The 20,499-nt window shown below is 32.4% G+C and overlaps 1 protein-coding gene across 9 annotated transcripts in view; it reads left to right on the top strand.

Annotated features, from left to right (window-relative positions):
• Positions 1–20,499, top strand: part of LOC124365926 (endophilin-A) — a 71,123-nt gene that overhangs the window by 9,629 nt on the left and 40,995 nt on the right. For all 9 annotated transcript variants that reach the window (XM_046822052.1, XM_046822057.1, XM_046822058.1 and 6 more), the window contains exon 2: positions 19,208–19,424. In XM_046822052.1, coding sequence (XP_046678008.1) covers positions 19,208–19,424 — 217 coding nt within the window. The remainder of the gene's footprint in view (positions 1–19,207; positions 19,425–20,499) is intronic.

Here is a 20,499-nt window from a genome sequence, read left to right on the forward strand (position 1 = left end):
ACATTATGATAAATCTATAGATATTAACACAAATAAATAAAAACGAGATAAAACTATAAATTGATAACAAATAAATAATAACAACGAAATAAAACTATAGATTTATAACAAGTACAGTAAAAGTGAATTACAGAGCATGTGTGCTCTATTTTCTATAATAAATAATAAATACAATAGAAATACATTAGTATATGATAGAAAAGACAAAAAATAGAAAATATATAAATAAATGGGGCGATTTAAGCAACTCTGCTCTCAATCTGGCACGCTTTCAGTGACATAAGTTAATGCTTTCATTTTTACTTTAGGCTTTTTCTCAAAAAAAATTCATTGCCATAATAGGCTATGAACTTGTTAAAAAGTGTTGGGCCCATGTAGCAGAACTGGCATCTGGAGGAAACTGAACCAAAAAGAGGCAATTCAAGTTGATAGAACCTGGAACTGCGTGTTGTTCTATTCACGGTTCTGATTTTATAGTGATCTAAATATTTATGTATATGCATTAACAAGCAAAACTTATACAGCTGGTCAAAATTTAATATATTATTTTCTTTAAAAATATAGCTGATTCGGTTTGTTCTTTGTAGACCAAACATTATGCGTAATGCGTGTCTTTGCGCCATTATTATTGGCTTTAGAATAGTTTTAAATGTTCCACCGTAATGTATTAATCCAAATCTTAATATACTCTCAAACCAAGAAAAATATAGTTGCTTCATGTGTTTATCTTTAAGGTGTTGCTTAAGATGGTATAGAGAGTAATTTACTTTCCTTAGCCGTTTCGATAAAAAGTCTATGTGGTGGTCCCATTTCAAATACTTATCAACATATAAGCCCAGATACTTTACACTATCCACAACCTCAATATTGGAACAGGTACACTTATACATACAGCAATGTGAATGACAAACTAACTTCAAATCATCTCTTAAATAATCTTTATCATTGGATTGATTGAAAAAAACAAGACATTTTGATTTTGAAATATTTATTAAAAGTTTATTTTTAATTAGCCACTCCGACACCGCACTCAGATCCTCTTTAATCCTCATTTTTAGTGTCTCCTTGTTGAAAGCAGAGCACACCAAGGCGGTATCATCAGCATAAGCAAAGACTGATGAATGTAAAGGTAGTTTTAATAGGTCATTTATGTATATTAGAAAAATAATTGGACCAAGTACACCACCCTGAGCCATTCCATAAAGCAGTTCTAAAGATTCACTATATGAATTACCAATCTTTACCATCTGTCTTCTTTTAGTACATAGAGACATCAGCCAGTCCAAAGCAGTACCACCTATGCCACTAATTCTTAATTTATTGACTAGTATATGGTTATCTAGAGTATCAAAAGCTTTTTGAAAATCAAGATATACGGCCAGTGTGTATTTACCCTGGTTTCTTGAGTACATTATACTTGAAACGTGCTTCTCAAGTGCCAAATCCGTCCCCTGCCCGGCAGAAATCCGTACTGGTGTTCCGAGAGAAGTGACCTAGTGTTAAAATAGTCCAGCAACTTATTTTTAGCGATAGTTTCAAATATCTTTGCTATAGTATTAATGACTGAGATCGGCCGGTACGATGACACCTCTGACGGGTCACCAGACTTTAGGACGGGTGTCACAGAAGCTATCTTGAAATCGTCTGGAACCAATCCCTGGAAAAAAGATTTTCTATATATATGACCAAGTAAAGGACAAAATACGTTAATATTCTCTTTAATAGTTATAATATTTATTCCGTCAATGCCACAACTTGGTTTATTTTTCATTTTAACTATGGTATTGAATACTTCTTCATCGTTTAAATCAAATTTTGAGAAAAAATAGTTATACTCGGACTGATCCTCAAGGAATAGGTCATATCCGAATTCTTTTGATCTTAAATCCGACACAATATTTGTAAAATAGTCGTTAAACTTATTGGCTATCATACGCTCATTGCCTTCTATCTCCAAAAGATTGCCATCTACCATTAATTTACTGAGTTTACTTTTTTTATTTTTCACTATTCTTTTTACAATGTCCCAATATTTCCTTGAATCACCATTTGCCCTATCAATCATAGATGAAAAGTAATCAATCTTTGCCTGCCTTACTCTCCTAGAGACGATTTTGGAAAAGTGTTTGTATTCAATTTTTAGTGCAAAATTGTTCCTATCTTTAGTAAAAGTTTTAAATAAATCATTTTTACGATTTATCAGAGAGATAAGATTATCAGAAACCCAAGCATTTCATTTTCTAGTTTTACTGTTAACTTTTTTCAGGTATGATGTGTGTGTGCGTGCGTGTGTGTGTGTGTGTGTGTGTGTGTGTGTGTGTGTAATTAAAAGTATAAACATCTTAATAAAAATATTGGTAGTGTAGTATATTTGTTAAATGTGTATATGTAAGGTATTAGATAGTCTAGCTCAGTTTATATCCCTCTGACTAAGTCTTTTGTATTGATTAATATTATGTAAAAATATATCAACCTCCCCAGGCAAAGAAGTATGCAATCTCATCATTGTATTCAAAGGTGATGAAAAATGTGCCATTGTACAAGAAAAATTAATGTGAAACAAATTTTGGGATCTATTATAAAAAATGATGGAGTGTAAAAATTAATTTTTGACAAGCAAAATGAATCCATTACTTCACCTCTCAGCAATTTAAAAAGAAAAAGTAAATTCGCTAATTTTCTACGTTTTTGAAGACTTTCCATTTCAAAAATGCTTAAAAGTTGATTATATGAAATATCGAAGGTAAAGTGACCAGTTTCTTTAAAATATAAATATTGTAAAAACCTTTTTTGTACCTTTTCAATTAAATTAATGCGATTAGCAAAATAAGGATTCCATACTATATTGGCAAATTCTAAATTTGATTGGACAAGTGATATATACAATGTTTTTAAGGTTGAAATTGAATGAAAATTTGAAGACTAATAATAAATCCCAAATTTTTGTAGGCCTTATTTACAATAGATGAGATATGAGGATTGAAAGTTAAAGTAGGATCCAAAATTACGCCTAAATCCTTAAATTCAAATACCCTTTCAAGATTACTACCATTTATGGCATAGTTATTCGAAATTGATATCTTTTTCCTTGTGAAAGACATTACTTTGCACTTACTAATATTAAAAAAGATCTTATATTTACTAGTCCAATCTACAATTGCATCCAAATCTCCCTGTAATGCGTTGGAATCCTGAGGGCTATTGACTACTTTATAAAGTTTGAGGTCATCTGCATACAGTAAAATTTGTGAATTTTTTGTGCAGTTAACAATATCATTAATAGACAAATTAAAAAGTACTGGGCCCAAGTTTGACCCCTGAGGAACCCCTGAAGTTACTAAATATTGACTAGAATTGTGCCCCATACAAGAAACATATTGTAACCTATTAGAAAAGTAAGAAAAAAAAAAAATTACTAACTTAGACGAGAAACCTAAACTATGCATTTTACTTAAAATTAAACTGTGATCTACTCTATCAAACGCCTTAGTTAAATCTGTAAATATTACATCTACCTGAGAGTTATTATCCATTTGAAATAAGACATATTCCGTAAAATTTAACAAATTTGTAACAATTGATTTCTTAGCTTGAAACCCATGCTGCCTATCAGACATCAATGGTGTCATAAAATTTACAATTTTTTACAAATAATTATCTCAAATATTTTTGCAAGAGTTGATAAAATTGCAACTGGGCGATAACTCTGTACAAGCTTAGAATTTCCACTTTTAAAAATAGGTGTTACTCGAGTCAATTTAAACAAATCAGGAAAATAACAATTAATTAAACAAATGTTAAAAATTACACAAAGTGGTTTCACAAATATTTCACTACAACCCTACAATGTTGTATATGTGTGAGATATTAAAAACCATCTACCGGGTCATTTTTGTATTGTAAAATTTTACACATTTGATTTTCTCTTATAACATAATTTGTTTGTATACTAGGTGAATTATATGCAGAATAAAAGCATTTGAAGAGTATTTATACAGCAAGTTAAATTGTGTTTAAGTATTCGCTTTCCAAAATTCTGTGTGTGTCCACTCACAGAATCCATCAGCTAGATCGGGGACAATGCTGTTTTATTGTAGACTAAATTCAGTGTTTTTCTCATATAATAGAGTTGTATACCATGTGGTAACCATTAGCAATGGTTCTACATTTGTTTATTAATGGCATGTAGATTGTCAGGATATGAAATTTTTTGTTTCTACAAAGAATTTGTTGTGGTAACCCATCCCTCAGCAAGTGTTTCAAATGTATCATCAGCTTGGTTTTTGTTGTTTTTGAATTTTTTGTAACTTCAACACCAGTACATTGGTATTTAAATAATTGGAGTAATTTTTGCTATTTCATCATTTTTGTCCTATGAGCAATAGAATGACACTTTCAGTAAAACTTCATGCCTTAAAGTGTAAAACCAAATATTGAAGTGAAATTCTCACTCTGTATTTCTTAACAACCAGTAATAAGTTATACGCTCAGTTAAGAGAATTCTATAAATTTATATGCTGGAAAGTACAATCCAGCACCTTTAGAAATGTGATTTTCCTTTTCAAAACAAGAAGAAACAATAAAACAACGTCTGGAAGAAATCAGCGGAGGTGAATCCATTGAAGATGGTAAAAGTCAATTACCTGGGGAAGTCACACCGGTAATGGAGTTCCAATAAAGTGGTGGGGAGGGAAGGGTTAACAGGTGATATAATATCTCAGTTAAGTACTTTTCTAGTCCTCTCCCAGGGGAAGTTAGTGGATTTTCTCTTAAACTCGTTCCTTCGTTTCGATACAATTTCCTTGTTGTTATTCAATTTTGTTTCTCCATTCAGCCGTTTTATTGCAGAAGGCATTATATGAAAAGCGGCATTAAATCATCTGAAACACAAATATTGTTTGGTAAGGTTCGAATCAATTGGGTTGAAAGTCAGGGATTGTTACTAGTTGATAGGAAAATCAGTAGGCTTACCGTAAAAACTATATTCTAGGGTCCACTGATTGAAAAAACACATAAAAGTACACATATTTTACCCATAATTAAAATTTCTAATTATGGGTAAAATATATCTACTTTTATGTGTTTTTTCAATCAGTATATCCTGGATAGTTTTCAAAGTAAGTCTACTGATTTTCCTATCAACTAGTGGCAAATGTTGTTCAGTAAGCTAGGACAGACACTGGCATGCAAGTAAAGTAGATTTTAGAAAACTTTTGTTTGGTTGATTGCTTAGGTATGTGTTATTTCATGGAAAATAGAAGTAATATAATGTTATCCATTATGTTTATGGACCATTTGATGGAAATGTATCGATTGTTTCATAATGATTCAGGTTCGGATCTGTCATAGTAAAAATTTACTTTACCTCTTACAATAAAATATTGTTTTAACATGGTTAAAAAGTATTTACTAATAAATGTGAATTGTTTTTATTTCTCGACTCCATAGAGTCTCCCTCAGTCTACCCAGTGTGGTTTCAGAAGCAAGAGGATAGAGCACCTTAAGCATTCATAAAGGAAATCAAATTATCTATGCCGAAGTAAACTCTCACACCAGACCCTCTGGACAACGTTCACGTGCCATCAGTAAAAGGTGTGAAGTGTCAAGGTTAGTGAGGCCTGTCAAGGAAATGGAGCAGTTTGCAGGTTTATGGAGCGGTGCACTATCGTACACCAGTTTATGATTAAATCATTTTACCCACTCTATAAACACGTTATATCCACTTGTATCCCCCTATAAACGTGGAAGTGTGGGGCGTGGAACATGGAACTTCAATTTCATTTAATTCCAGTTTCTGTGTATAGCTTGTTGATAGTTTGGTGTTTAGCTTAAATTGTACATGAAGAAATTATATGCTCTACATGGTATGTTTAAGGTTGTTGAATTTATAAAGTTCCAATGATTAGACGATGTTGCTTCGAGGAAACCTAAAAGTCTCAATCGTTTACTAATATTATTTGTCATCACCAAGGTCACATATTGCACTCCCTACAACTGTACAGCATTTTAAAATTTTTCTGCATCAGCTTTAAGATTTTAAGCCTCCAACAGAAGCATCTAGTTTATCATAAACCTTTATTGGGTGATGTTTTATCGTGAAGAATCCCTAATAACTCTGCACGCATCGTGTCTCAACTGTATAACCAATGGATCACTTGCTTCCAATTTGAGAAACCGTATTTACTGTAATGCAAACAAGCCCAGGATCAGTCCAGACTGAAGGAAATGCCTAAGTTCACACCTAACACCCACCTCTCTGCATAGCACCTGAAAGTCTGTTTTCTACAATCAATGATGGGATGGATTCAAATCTTTGCATCTGGTTCAGTTTCACAAACATCTCATACCAAAAGATCATAAGAACCTAAAACAATAGCCCTGATAAAAGCCATTTAACAATGATACTCTCCATAACAGAATCATTCCAGATGATTGCTGATCACCACCATTGTTAGTCTGTTACCGCAGAACTTTCCGTCCACTGTATCAGACTCGAAATCTAGTGGCTTTCAACTTGGACCTGAAACTGTCAAAAAATCAATTACAGAGCTGCAATACGAGTATGTGCCCAAACATCTCTGAAATCTGCAATACCAACCTTTATTGTATTGTCGTGCCCGCACTACAAGAAACACCTTATATAGTAAAAATTCCTAAACAGTAATGAGGTCAATGATCATCATTATGATAAATTGCAATTTATCACGACCACTGTTTCTTCAATTCAGACCTGAAAGTTTGAGATATCCAACAGGAGTATCATAAAAAAACTTTCTCGAACACTTACCATTGTAAAGAATGTTTGAGATCATTGAAAGCAGAGGAAGATCTCTACCCTGTACCAAAACCCTTTTCGCTGCACAAGTCTGGAAATCTTCTGAGCTCAGAAAGGGGTGTTACCAACAAGTTTTACTTGGGGTGAAAACACATTATCTGAAATTGGATTCCATCTGTTGTATTGTTTAATAATGCAACCAATTCACAATTTAGCCTTTTAGTAAGGATGATTGTTAGATATCTGACAAGGGATTGCTTTTCATTTCATTCAGTCTCTCCACTGCAACCTGAAAATCTTCATTTGCAAAAGAGACTACGATTCCTTTAGACCCTCTCCAGATGGAAAATACAATAGTGTTAGAGCAACAGGAAGTCGCTTTAAATAAATATTTATAGGTTTAAATACTAAACATTTTATAATTAAAACAAATTACTGTATTTTGTTAATATTTGGAGGTTATTTAATGTTTTTTACACTATAACCTGATACTCATTTGAATGATTAATTCAAATATAAGTAGAAATTAAATGCAGGAGATAATGAATCCTTTAAAAATTATAAAATTCTGTTCTTGTTTACCTGCAGTTTTTGACTCATCTGACTACTCAAGATTCTCTGGCATATTCCAGACCTTAAGTGATTAAATCATTCTTGGGTTGAGCTAGCTATATTCTCAGTGCTCAGTGCAATATTAGGATTAGATATTTAAATCCTTATCTTTGTGATAAATAGGATAAGATCATTTTTTGTTTGCTTATAAATAACCCTTGTCTGTGGAATAAACAATGCAGTTAATTGAAACTACCAATTTACAGGCAAAGGTCAGTAAATGTATAAAGGCTGGTTACATGTATGTGTTTTAAAGTAACTGAATATTGCCTACTAGTTGGGCTAACAATAGTACCTTTGCTGGGAGGTGTCTGTCAATCTGAGTGACCTTTGCGACCTTTACCCGACATCCTCCTTTTGTGGTTGACGTCCTTTGACAAAGGATTTTGTAGCGAATAGCTTTGTAATTAATCCCTTGTGCGCTACCTTAATTAGTGAACTCCTCTTTGCAAAGCGTTTTTCTCATTTTTCTCTTTCGTGCTTTGTCACAATATTTCTCATGGACACTGATTAAGGTGTATCCCTACTGCCCTAGATTATTGTTATTGAATTAGTGTTTTTTTTTCTAATGTGATGACCTTTTCATACGAGATGAATTAAATTTCATTACATTAAATTTACATGCAAATAATTAATTAAGTTACGTAACTTGTGTTTAACATGGAAAACTTATCTGTTGAAAATAATCCCCATGGATAAATTACCAAACACTAATCACTAAGCAATAACTTTTTGTTGTTGGAAATAAAGTATACTGAAGTGATAAAATCTCTGCATTTAAGAAAATTTCAGATTTCCTTCTGACAGTTTCTTAAACACTAGTGTATAATGTAATTATTACATTTCTACCTTACTGATAGAACATCTGAGTTGGAAGAGAGTTGATTGATCAATCAATCTTTATTTCTCTGTTTTTTGCATACAAACAGTACAAAGAGATTAAATTTTCATACTTTCCCTCTTATATGTACAACACAGGATTATACTGCGCCAGGTGTCGCGTATCATGCTTCCTTGAGGTTTCTTGCAAAATTTCAAGTCCATAGCTCGTTTCATTCTTGAGATGTCCTGTGGACAGATAGACTGGCAGACATCATACGGAAAAGAAATGTTTTCATCCTCCGGCAGGCAACAAAGAAATTGTGTCAACTGCTGAGTGATAGGTTTCAATGACACTCAGCTAAATTCCATGGTTGGACATACACCATCGTATAACTCATTCTTGTCTTTGTAGAAATAGTTTGATGCAAAATTTGAAGTCAACAGCTGAAATATTTCTCGAGTTATCATGCCACAGGATATATTCACATTTTGTTCATTAAGTTTGGTTTCATAGCGGTGTGTAAATAATTAAAAGTCTGCAGATCATCACCAAGTGATGATGGTGTATGTGTTGGGATAGTTAAGCTAAATGTGTTCCTATCTAACATGTTAAATTGTCATATGATTGTACTCAGTTTTTTTACAAATGTATCTATTCATTTGGCATTGCCATCATGGTTACCCCTAAGACCAATGTAAAAATATTTGCTAACGATCAGCCAAACCTCATGGAGTTACATGCACCATCATTGAACTCTGTGTTACCAATATAGAAATGAAGCTTCATGAAAAATTTTAAGTCATCATTCCAATAGGTCGGTTGGTTTCGAGATATCATGTGGACAAAAATGAACTTGTTCCAATCCCATGAGTAAGTTGGCTTCACTAACACAGAAGCCAGTAATAATTTCATCTTATTATAAATTTTTATAGAATTTTTCACGTAAAATAATTGAAATTATAACAATCTAGGGTACATTTTTAGTATAAACATTTTACAGCTGTGCATAACAGAAACAAGTGTTATAAAGTACATGTAAATAAAAATAAACATGTAGCTTGATTGTTAACTTATTGATTGACTCTATATTCATGAACTATTGTGTTTTTAAGACAAAGTTATAATTAAAAAAATTTTCATTTAATTTCAAATTAAATTTATTTTTACATTTTTTTATTTAAAAGGTTGTATTAAGCTTTAGTTGAAGATTTTTCTTAATCCTCTTAAATGCTCATTGATTTATAATAATGTGTATTATATTTAGAACATATTTATTATTTTAATTAACAGTAGGAAAAATTTACAATTTTTGTACAAGGGAAGGGAAAAAATTAAGCTTGTTTTGTGTATGTTTGTCCACTTACCAGTAAATTTATTTCTGATTTACAAAATACTGAAATATTACTAGGATGTATATAAATTTGGCAGTGTTAAGAAGATTTGAATATTACCTTACAGTGTACATCAAATGGCTTACTGTGAATGATAAGTAAGCATGTAATAAGCATAGCCTTTATCTCTATTTTAAATATTCTGTTGAAAAAAACGTTAAGTGATTCCATATACGTTATAGTAAAGGTAATTTTATACAAATAAAAAACCAACTTTAAACTGCAGTTAAGTAAGTTTTGAATTTTTTATGAAGAAATGAATAATCTAAGATTAATTTTTAATATGAAATGTTATAAATGAGGTTGAGCACGACCACAACCACCATTGTGTCCGTGTGACCCGAGCGGAACAATATCCAGACGGAGGACAAACTGTTACCAAGTATTGGTTCGGAAACTTCCTCCATATCTTCTATCCACTTATTAATTTTCTTTCTTGCCACTTATATTGGCATTTTTCTCCTTCTCACTGGAAGAAGGAATACCATGTTTATATTGAGACCATAATTTATCATAAGCTCACCATTAGTAGTCAGCCATTTGTATTACTAGAAAGGTTGTTGACTCTACACGATAAGAGTAGGTTTAAAAATAAAAATATTTTCCTTTTATTGTGTTTTATTTCTTTTATTTTTGATGAATACTTTAATAATAGTCATCAATAACCTTGCTCATAAAAATCAATAAACTAATATTGTATCAGCAACAACAATTTGTATAAATGTATAATTTGTAATAAGGTTTCCCTGTATATATATATATATATATTTTATATATACACACAGCTCTATATATATATATATTTATATACTATCGGTAGTTCCCATGATAAACAGCTCTATATTTCTACTTAGTGTTATACATCAATTTAACAAGTAAAAGTTAAGCTGTTTTTCCACATAATCACCGTTTCTGTCCAAACACTTTTTTAGACGATGCTCCAACTTTTCTATCCCCATGTGTAGAATTCTGCCGCCAATCCTTTGAGTAACCTCTTCCTTGACTTCATCATCGGTACTGAAGCGTTGGCCACCCAAGTGTTCCTTTAATTTTTGGAATAAGTGATAATCACTTGGGGCTAGGTCTGGGCTGTAGGGGGGATGGGGCACAATAGTCCAGCCAAAATTTGTCAGCAGTTCTTGAGTTTGACGTGAGACATGAGGTCGAGCGTTGTCATGGAGAAGCCTCACGCCACTGGACAATCTTCCTCTCCGGCGGTTCTGGATCGTGCGTCTCAGTTTTCTTAATGTGTCGCAATATCTGTCAGAGTTTACTGTTCCTGTAAATGGTGATTCTCCGATCTTCAAGCAGTATTGTCTCAACTTTTTCAACAACTCCATCTGAAACTAAAGGCCGTCCACTTCAGTTTTCATTGTGAATTTCCATGCGGCCTTTACTGAATTCCCTACACCATTTCCGAACGTGTTGAACAGATATGCAGTTTCCCCATAAACTTTGATTAACTGACGATGAATTTCAATAGATGAAAACTGTTTTGCATTTAAAAAACGTATCACAGCACGAATTTTCGCATCTGGCGGTAACAATGACAGGGAGCTCAATCTTCGAAGGCAGCTAGGTCGGCACTGTTGGACGTAGCGAGGCGTGCGAGTGGTATGGATACAGAGAGGGAGAGTTGATGAGTAAGATAGTGTTGCCAGATTTCTCCCAACATATCGCATTCTGTCTCGGCGGCATAGGGAACCTTATTTTTCTAATACCCCTCGTATAACAAATATATAAACAATAAATAAATATACAATAAATAAAATCATACTCTAAAATGTATATACTGTATATATATTATATATTTATTGTAATTATTATAGTATTTACTGTATTTATTATTGAGTATGATTTTATTAAAGCCACTGTAAGTTTGCATTTAATGGTTTCTTACATTTTTGGGACAATATTGATGTATAAAAACCAACAACAAAATTCCAGTAATTTACTTAGAAATTTAATAATAAATGGAAAAATTATTCACATTTTGTATTTAGTTCGTTATACATAACAAAATAATTTTATTGGCTGAGCATTTAGTGATGCCTCTCTCACCCGTTACTGATGAAATTCGATTTCTGTGTCAGTGTCCATTGGTACACACAGTTAACTTTAGAAAGAGTTGACCTATAGGTTTGAAATTTGATGAAAACCTCTATCTCCACTACCCCACTTCTATGTTGGAATTAAAAATATATTGTAAACATTGGCCCATTTGAAATCCCAATTTTTTTTCTTGTCAACGAGGTGACTGATTACATTTTTCTTATGGGTAACCATGATAGCAAAAAAAAAAAAAAACAAAGAAATAAATAAATCAGTAAACAATAAGGTGTGAAGTTAAAAATGTATGATATTTTTCAGTAACTTTTCGGCTCTTGTGATGCAGTTACCTTGTTGGATTAATTAGTTTCAAAAAAGCTTGAACATTTTAACTTGAAATGTAGCGGAAGAGGTGTGCTATATTTTAGTCTGTTCATTGTTGACTGGAATAATTGATGTAAAGTGGGATGGAGGCGAAAGTTTTATTAACTTACTTCAATGTGTGTCTATTTAATATACATTTATTTTACAACCGAATAGTTATGTTACTTTAAAAAAGAAATACAACTTTAGTAATTAATTTGTAAGACACAAAAATAGGTTAATATAACTATGTATTCTTCTTTGTGATGTCTTAACTTAATCTGCTACAATTTATAAATTAAGTAATTTTATATATATATATATATATATATATATATATATATATATATATATATATATATATATAATCATTTTTGACAGTTTATTGTAATTCTGCCCAGTTGAAAAACAACAGATTTTAAACTTTTACAATGTTAAACATGTTTGCTTGTGTGTGAATAAACACAATTTTGACAACATGTAATGTACAGTCCCTGTTAGAGAGACAAGCAGGCCTGAACAAGTCTGACGACCAAGGGTCTCATTATAAGGGCAGCCTCTCTTGAGACTTGAGTACCAGCATATTTTCATGTGTTTTCTTTTCCGTTTTATAAATAGTCTCTCGTAAAAGAACAGCTCTTTGTGTTCTGTATTGGGGATTGAAAACCTTTCAGTGACAATAGCTTTAGTGACGTTTCCATGATTTATTTTCAGTGAAGAATAAAAACTGTTAATTTTAACTTGTTCTTTGAATAACAACATGAAGTCCCTTATAAACAAACCATACCAACTAGTTATTGTATAATTTGTACCTCGAATGGCTAATTGTTTATAAACTCTTCTGTCTTGTATTACAAAAAATACAAAATATAAACTTAAGGATGTAATTATAGAAAACCTGAAATTATATTTGATATAAATTTTGAGGGATGTTTGAATGAAAGTCTTGTAACACATACTTTGTTTGTTTGGATTGTAGAAGACATGTTTAGCTCTAGCTGAGTGAGCTCAATTGGGTGGACCAAGATCATGCTTGTATTGACCAATGAGGTGTGCTAGGAACAAGTAATGTTTTATAAGCAACTTCAGATCGATTCCCCTGGTTTGTGAAATGTATTGTATGTCATGTTGTATACTGCATAACATTGTCTGTCTAGTCTATCTACAAAGTGTATGGTTACAGTCTGATAGGTTCATCTTGGTCAAGGAAGAGCTCTATTGATATTGGGATCCAAAGGTCAAATTTATTGGTAAAAATAAAATGCTAACATTTTTACTTTCATCCTATGGTAAACTATGTTAGCAACGAGAAAATCACAGAATTAACAAATTTTAAACTAACTGAGTATATATGAACTTTTATAATGTGATATACTAGTATCACATTTGATGAAGTTACTTTGTTGGATTGGTTGATGAGACTTTCAGTTTGATGTGCCCTTATATGAATTTTTTTAAAGACGGAATTTTAAAAACTGTTAAAAGATATGATAAGTGCTTGAATTTGTATGTTGAATATGTAGAAAAGTAGAGAAAAGCTGCAGTTTTAACATGTATATAATAAAATTTTTGTATCTCAACTAGTTTATTTTTTATTTCAAAACGGAGGTTACTTTGTGGACAACCCTCGTATAATGGTTTATTTTTCAGCTTTTTCGTTCATGCCCTCTCAACAGCAAAACCCTAGTCAGACAAAACTACATTAGCTATGTGGACAGACTGAACCTGGCACTTTGATCATCAAAATTAGCAGCAGGTCCAGTGCTAGGTCTGTGCTTTGGGGCAAGAATAGATTTCGGTGCACCCTCTCACATTAATAACTAAGTCTATCCTCAATCCACTATTAAACATTAACTGTGGATTTTAGGTGAAAACTCAACACAACAGTGTCAGTTTAAAGTCTGCATGAGTACAGTACAGGAGAAGAGTGGATACAATGGCAAAGTGATACGGCAGTAGCATATTGTTTGCTGCCATTGTAAAAAAACAAACAACTGAACAGCGACAATTTATGAAGTCTGCATGAGTATAGTACAGGTGAACAGTGGACTCAGTGGCAAATGGCGTGGAACTAGCATATTGTTTGTTGCCATGACAAAAATACAAACTCAACACAACAGCGTCAGTTTAAAGTGTGCATGAGTATAGTACAGGTGAACAGTGGACTCAGTGGGAAATGGCATTGAAGTAGCTTATTGTTTGTTACCATGACAAAGATACAAAGTCAACACAAGAGCGTCAGTTTGAAGTCTGCATGAGTATAGTACAGGTGAACAGTGGACTCAGTGGCAAATGGCGTGGTAGTAGTAGCATATTGTTTGTTGCCATGACAAAGATGTAAAGTCAACACAACAGCATCAGTTTGAAGTCTGCATGAGTATAGTACAGGTGAACAGTGGATTCAGTGGGAAATGGCGTGGTAGTAGCATATTGTTTGTTGCCATGACAAAGATGTAAAGTCAACACAACAGCATCAGTTTGAAGTCTGCATGAGTATAGTACAGGTGAACAGTGGATTCAGTGGCAAATGGCGTGGTAGTAGCATATTGTTTGTTGCCATGACAAAGATGTAAAGTCAACACAACAGCATCAGTTTGAAGTCTGCATGAGTATAGTACAGGTGAACAGTGGATTCAGTGGGAAATGGCGTGGTAGTAGCATATTGTTTGTTGCCATGACAAAGATGTAAAGTCAACACAACAGCATCAGTTTGAAGTCTGCATGAGTATAGTACAGGTGAACAGTGGACTCAGTGGCAAATGGCGTGGTAGTAGCATATTGTTTGTTGCCATGACAAAGATGTAAAGTCAACACAACAGCATCAGTTTGAAGTCTGCATGAGTATAGTACAGGTGAACAGTGGATTCAGTGGGAAATGGCGTGGTAGTAGCATATTGTTTGTTGCCATGACAAAGATGTAAAGTCAACACAACAGCATCAGTTTGAAGTCTGCATGAGTATAGTACAGGTGAACAGTGGACTCAGTGGCAAATGGCGTGGTAGTAGCATATTGTTTGTTGCCATGACAATGATGTAGAGTCAACACAACAGCATCAGTTTGAAGTCTGCATGAGTATAGTACAGGTGAACAGTGGACTCAGTGGCAAATGGCGTGGTAGTAGCATATTGTTTGTTGCCATGACAAAGATGTAAAGTCAACACAACAGCATCAGTTTGAAGTCTGCATGAGTATAGTACAGGTGAACAGTGGATTCAGTGGGAAATGGCGTGGTAGTAGCATATTGTTTGTTGCCATGACAAAGATATAAAGTCAACACAACAGCGTCAGTTTGAAGTCTGCAAGAGTACAGTACAGCAGAACAGAGGACACAGCGAGTGACATGGCAGGAGCTATTGTCTGCAGACAAAGGACAAGGGTCTCCAGTTCCTCATAGTTTGTTTGAAATTTACAATCGCTCTACTCCCTCATAACCGTTGTACCACATCATTAGTCATGGTCTTAGTTATCACATTGACACAAAAAAATACACACATTATAGGACAGGGTTTAATCGTGTATGACAAATGTCCTGTTTTATTATAATTATTGTTCAAAAATATAATTTAACTTTACAACTCAACGTAAAGATTTTTTAAATCCTCTTGTCTGTTTAATAACTCTTGATAGAAATGTTCTAGAGATTTGGAACTTGATACATAAGTTCCTCTTTATCTAAGGAAAAGTTGTATGGATTTTTTTTAGTCAAAAGGTAGAAGGGCAGTTGGTTTGGTAATTCTTTTGTTACATTAATGTCAGGTTCTTCAATACTCGGTTGTATCGGTTCATTTTTTACATTCCTATAGATTTCACCTCTTTCTCTTTTTTAAAGCAAAATAAATCAAAGAAGTTTACAAGAACAATATTGTAGTCTTTGAGCTTATAAAAATGAATATGTTGTAAAGCAATAAAAAGGACAACTCTTCTATTTCTGTATATCATAGAAAAAATAATAATATTTAATCACTTGTGATTGAAAAGAAATTTGATAAAGAACTCTTGTGGAACTTCTCAGAAAATGACTGTTATTGTCAAGAGAAGATTGCAGTAGAATAAATGGAAAGAACGGGTGGAACATATTAAAGGATGAATCCTCAATTCCAATTCTATTTTGGCAGATGAAAGAGAACATGAATGGGATTATTGACACCGTGACTTTGATACCTTTATAGCTTTGTTACATAAGGAATCTATTGAATATTACACAAATTTCACATCAAAGAAATCTCAAACATCTGTGAGTAATGTTTACATCTATTTTTTTATTTGTACACGTAATCCACTATATATAAGCTAAAGGAGGAAGAGGAATTCAATTCTTGTTGTTTGTAATTGACAAAATAATTGTTTCAACATTTGGGATAGTGTATGAATACCAAAAGTTGACTATAACTTATACACACAACAATAGTTAACACTTAGTGTGTGTACACATAGAAAATAGTGATTGTAATTGTGTTGATGATATTATTTACAATTTATCAAAGTGTTGAGACCTATTGAACAAGATGAACATTATAAAATGTAAATGTGCAGATAGTTAGCACAAGTGGTACAACAATTGTCAAATAATTACCTAGCATAAAACTTCTCTGTAATAAAGTGTAATTTTTGTAATTTGATATTAATACATTTAAAAATCAAATCAAAAATAATTTGGTTAAAAGTGTTTAATAATGTTTAGTAGTGGTATACTTAATTAATCAGCTACATCTAACTTGTGAGTTTATTTTTTTCACATTTTGAGAATTTCATTTTGTCAGTAGGAATTGGTTTTGCTCTGTTACTGTAATTGAAGTTTAAAGAAATGGTTCTATCCTTAAATATTTTGTTCTTTTTAATAAAATATTAAGTATGAAAAATTCTTGTATACACAATAAAGTTTTCTTTCAAAATACTTTTTGTCTTGTCAGAATTATTTTGTTGGAGTTTGCGAGTATTATATGACAAATCTTATATATATATATATTTTTTTTTATTGTACATATTGCGTGATCCTAACCACTTCCTTATAACCTTACAAGCTCAGATCCTGAATTTCTTTGTTGTAGACTGTTTTAAATTGTTATAGGCAATGTAAAGAAATGAAAAATTACAACATGCTATATAGTAGTGAAACTTAAATTTAAATCATTACAGTATTAATTAAACTAGACACGATTAACAATCTTTGTCTAAACGTTCAAATAAAACTGACAAGCAAGAGCCTCCCCCCTCCAGCATTTAGAGTAAGCACCACCATGTATTGGATACTGCCAAGAGAAGCTATTTCGAACCGTAGAACCACTCCCAGAGTGCTAAAAACCTCCATGCTTACTCTTACCTTAGGAGAGATCATCATTATCAAAAATTCCTCAAGGGAATAACATACCTTACTTATAAATAAATGAGTCAATTTTAATACATATCGTCCGTTCTGAGTACTTAAAAGTAACTTCAGAAAATACCTAATATACATGTACACTTATGACTAGCCATTATTTTTTTCAATCTAAGAAGGTGTAACAATATCCTGTGCATGTCTCCATTCTAATCAAGGAACCATAACAGTTAAAACTTTGGTTTTTCTTCATGTATGTTGCGATATTCAAGGGTAGGAGTACGTTGCACCATGTGTTGCATAATGCTTCGCTAGGGTTGCGTGTAAAATTTCCAGGATATAGCACATTTTACTTTTGAGATGTCCTGTGGATGAATAGACAGTCATAAAGGAAAGAAATCTTTTATTTCCTTCTGACTATGTCTAATTTAAGTTTCATGCAAAATTTGAAATCTGCAGAAGAAATGTTTTTTTTGAGATATCTTACAGATAATCATAATTATGTGTTACTGTGTCACTTATTAAAACGTACAAATAATTTTACTCAGTTTGTTTTACAAATTTATTTATTGTGCGATTTAATAATAAATAAATCACACAAAAAACAAAAAAAGTGTGTGTGATTTTTTGTAATCATTGCGATCTTGCTTACCCATGAGACCAATGTAAAAATGTTATCTAAAAGCTAAATACCGTGGAATCATTGAACTCGATGTTGCCTAAGTATAATGAGGCTTCATGCAAAATTTCAAGTCTGTATATAGATCGGTCAGTTACTTCTCAAGACACCATAGGGACAGACGTAAGTACAGTTTTACAGCCCCTCAAGTAGTAGGCTTCGCTAACACTCCAAAATATAAAAGAATAGTTATATTATTATAGTTAATCAAACATAGCTTACAAGCAAACTGATTAGATCAGTTGTTTAACATTCTTATTGCATTCTTTTGCCATGTGATAAACGTGGCTAGCTTGCCCTAGAGCAAAAACGTTCGTATTTGTACATAAGTTCAAGCAACGTGGAGCTATTGAGAGTCAAATCACAAAAAAGAGGTTTAATTTACTTTGCTTGCAGTGTTTACAGCTCTTAGAAAGTTTTGAAATTTCTGCGCCTTTGTGAGCTTGCCGAGAAAGCTTTTGATCAAGACACTGAACAATTTAACTGGCTTAACACAATCCTCTTTACTTTACGTTCAGCTTATTTAAAGTCAACCCTCCCAGTGGAAGTTATTTTTTTCTATAGTGGCTGACCATTTTCAAACTTTGCATAAGGTATTTAGAAATATATGAAATTGAAATATCTAGAAGTATTATAGCATTATGTTACATACCATTCTACTAAAAATGAAATAAAGATTGTTTATGGAAATATTTATTAATTTCTCACTAAAGTATAATTTTTTATTTTATTCTTAAATTTTATGGGTTAAAAAATGGTTAAGAAGTGTTTTGGGTTAATGGTAGTGTTGTGGTTTTATGCCTTGGAAAAATACCAATGATGGGAAATTCACAAAAATAAGATAGTCATCATTTCATGATGATTTTATGTAATTTCTAATATAAACAAAAGGTTTATTGAATTATCTTGAATAGAACCAAGGTAACAAAACATAAAAATGGCTTATATTTTCTTGAATAACAAGTAACTGTAACATAAACTATCATTGTCTGTGTACTGTTGTCATTGGCTACATTTAGTGTTTGTAACAAAATAAATATTTATATTCAAAAATAAAAATAATTTTGTCAACTAAAATCTGTTTTGTATTAAGCCACTATTTCAGCACACAAAGCATGACTCTCTTCGAGCATAATATTACCAGTTGCTCACATCAAACAACTCCTGTTTGGGCCTAAAACAGTTTTTTGATTACAGAAAACAGATGTCACATTCGAACTGGTGGATGAGGTTCAGATTAAAACCAAAGAATTCCTGCAACCGAATCCGACAGCGAGAGCCAAGATGGCTGCTGTGAAGGGCATCAGCAAACTGAGCGGGCAAGCAAAGGCTTCCACCTATCCTCAGAGCGAAGGTGTGCTGGGAGAGTGTATGGTGATGTATGGCAAGAAACTGGGTGACGACAGTATCTTCGGTAGGTACTCAGAGCTTTTTTACCTTTAGGAGTTAGAACTTCATCGAGTAGAGAGTAGAAATAAAATTTCTTTTTATAGATACGTATTATTTAACGTTTTTAGTATATTTAAGTGATTCTAATTATAACTATTACAAAGTAAGGAAGTACCCATATCATAATAATAAAATGTTTTTGCACCATGTCTTAGTGGTAAGTAGTGTTTAAAACCTTTTTTAGAAAGACTTTTTTGTATGAATTATTCATTGCTCATAAACATGCTCTCTTCTTGAGTGTTTTTATTGCACTTGCACAATAGCTACAATAAAGAAATAAGTATAAACTTGCAAGATATATTTGTACATTACTCTCTAACTTTATAATTCCTTTTCATGCAATTCATTTAAAACCTTTAGAAAAAAGCACTTTATTTGAATTTTTATAGCTTTCAGGAGGCATTTCAGGAACAGACAGTCGAGGCCAAGCAGGTTACTTGGTCTTTAGACTTTGTGAGTCTGAGATATAACAGTCGAGTATAAGCCAATTTGCATTGTATAAATATACAAACTAGCATTTCTTGAAATCGATAGAGAAATTTTCCCCTAAGAAAGAAATTTGTATGCCACACTATTTTCAGTACGAAAAAAGTTACAAATATAAATAAAACATTTTTCTGCAATCATATATTCCCTAGGATTACACATTTAACTCCTTAACGGTTTTTAAAATAATATTGTGTTCATAGACAACCATTGCGTAAAAGAGTGGTACTGATGTACTGTTACGCATTTTCCTGTTTTATTCTGTTATCTGCCATAATATTGTGCAGTAAGCATTTCTATCACCGTAGTATTTATTTGAAGTATTTTAACACCATTTTCTCTTTGACTGTGTTTTCACAGGATACTGATATATTTTCACCACATTGTTTTTTTTTTTTTTTTTTTTTATTGTTTAGAATAATGAAAAATTTCTACACTATTATCCTGTTTTTTAAACATATAACTAAAAAAAAAGAATAAACTGGGGTTCATGAAATTGACAGATTTTAATTATTAACATTTAACCAAAAGACAGGTATTTTGTTTTCAGCATA

The sequence above is a fragment of the Homalodisca vitripennis genome, chromosome 7 (genome assembly GCF_021130785.1).
Source record: "Homalodisca vitripennis isolate AUS2020 chromosome 7, UT_GWSS_2.1, whole genome shotgun sequence".
In the NCBI taxonomy this organism is placed as follows: Eukaryota; Metazoa; Arthropoda; class Insecta; order Hemiptera; family Cicadellidae; genus Homalodisca; species Homalodisca vitripennis.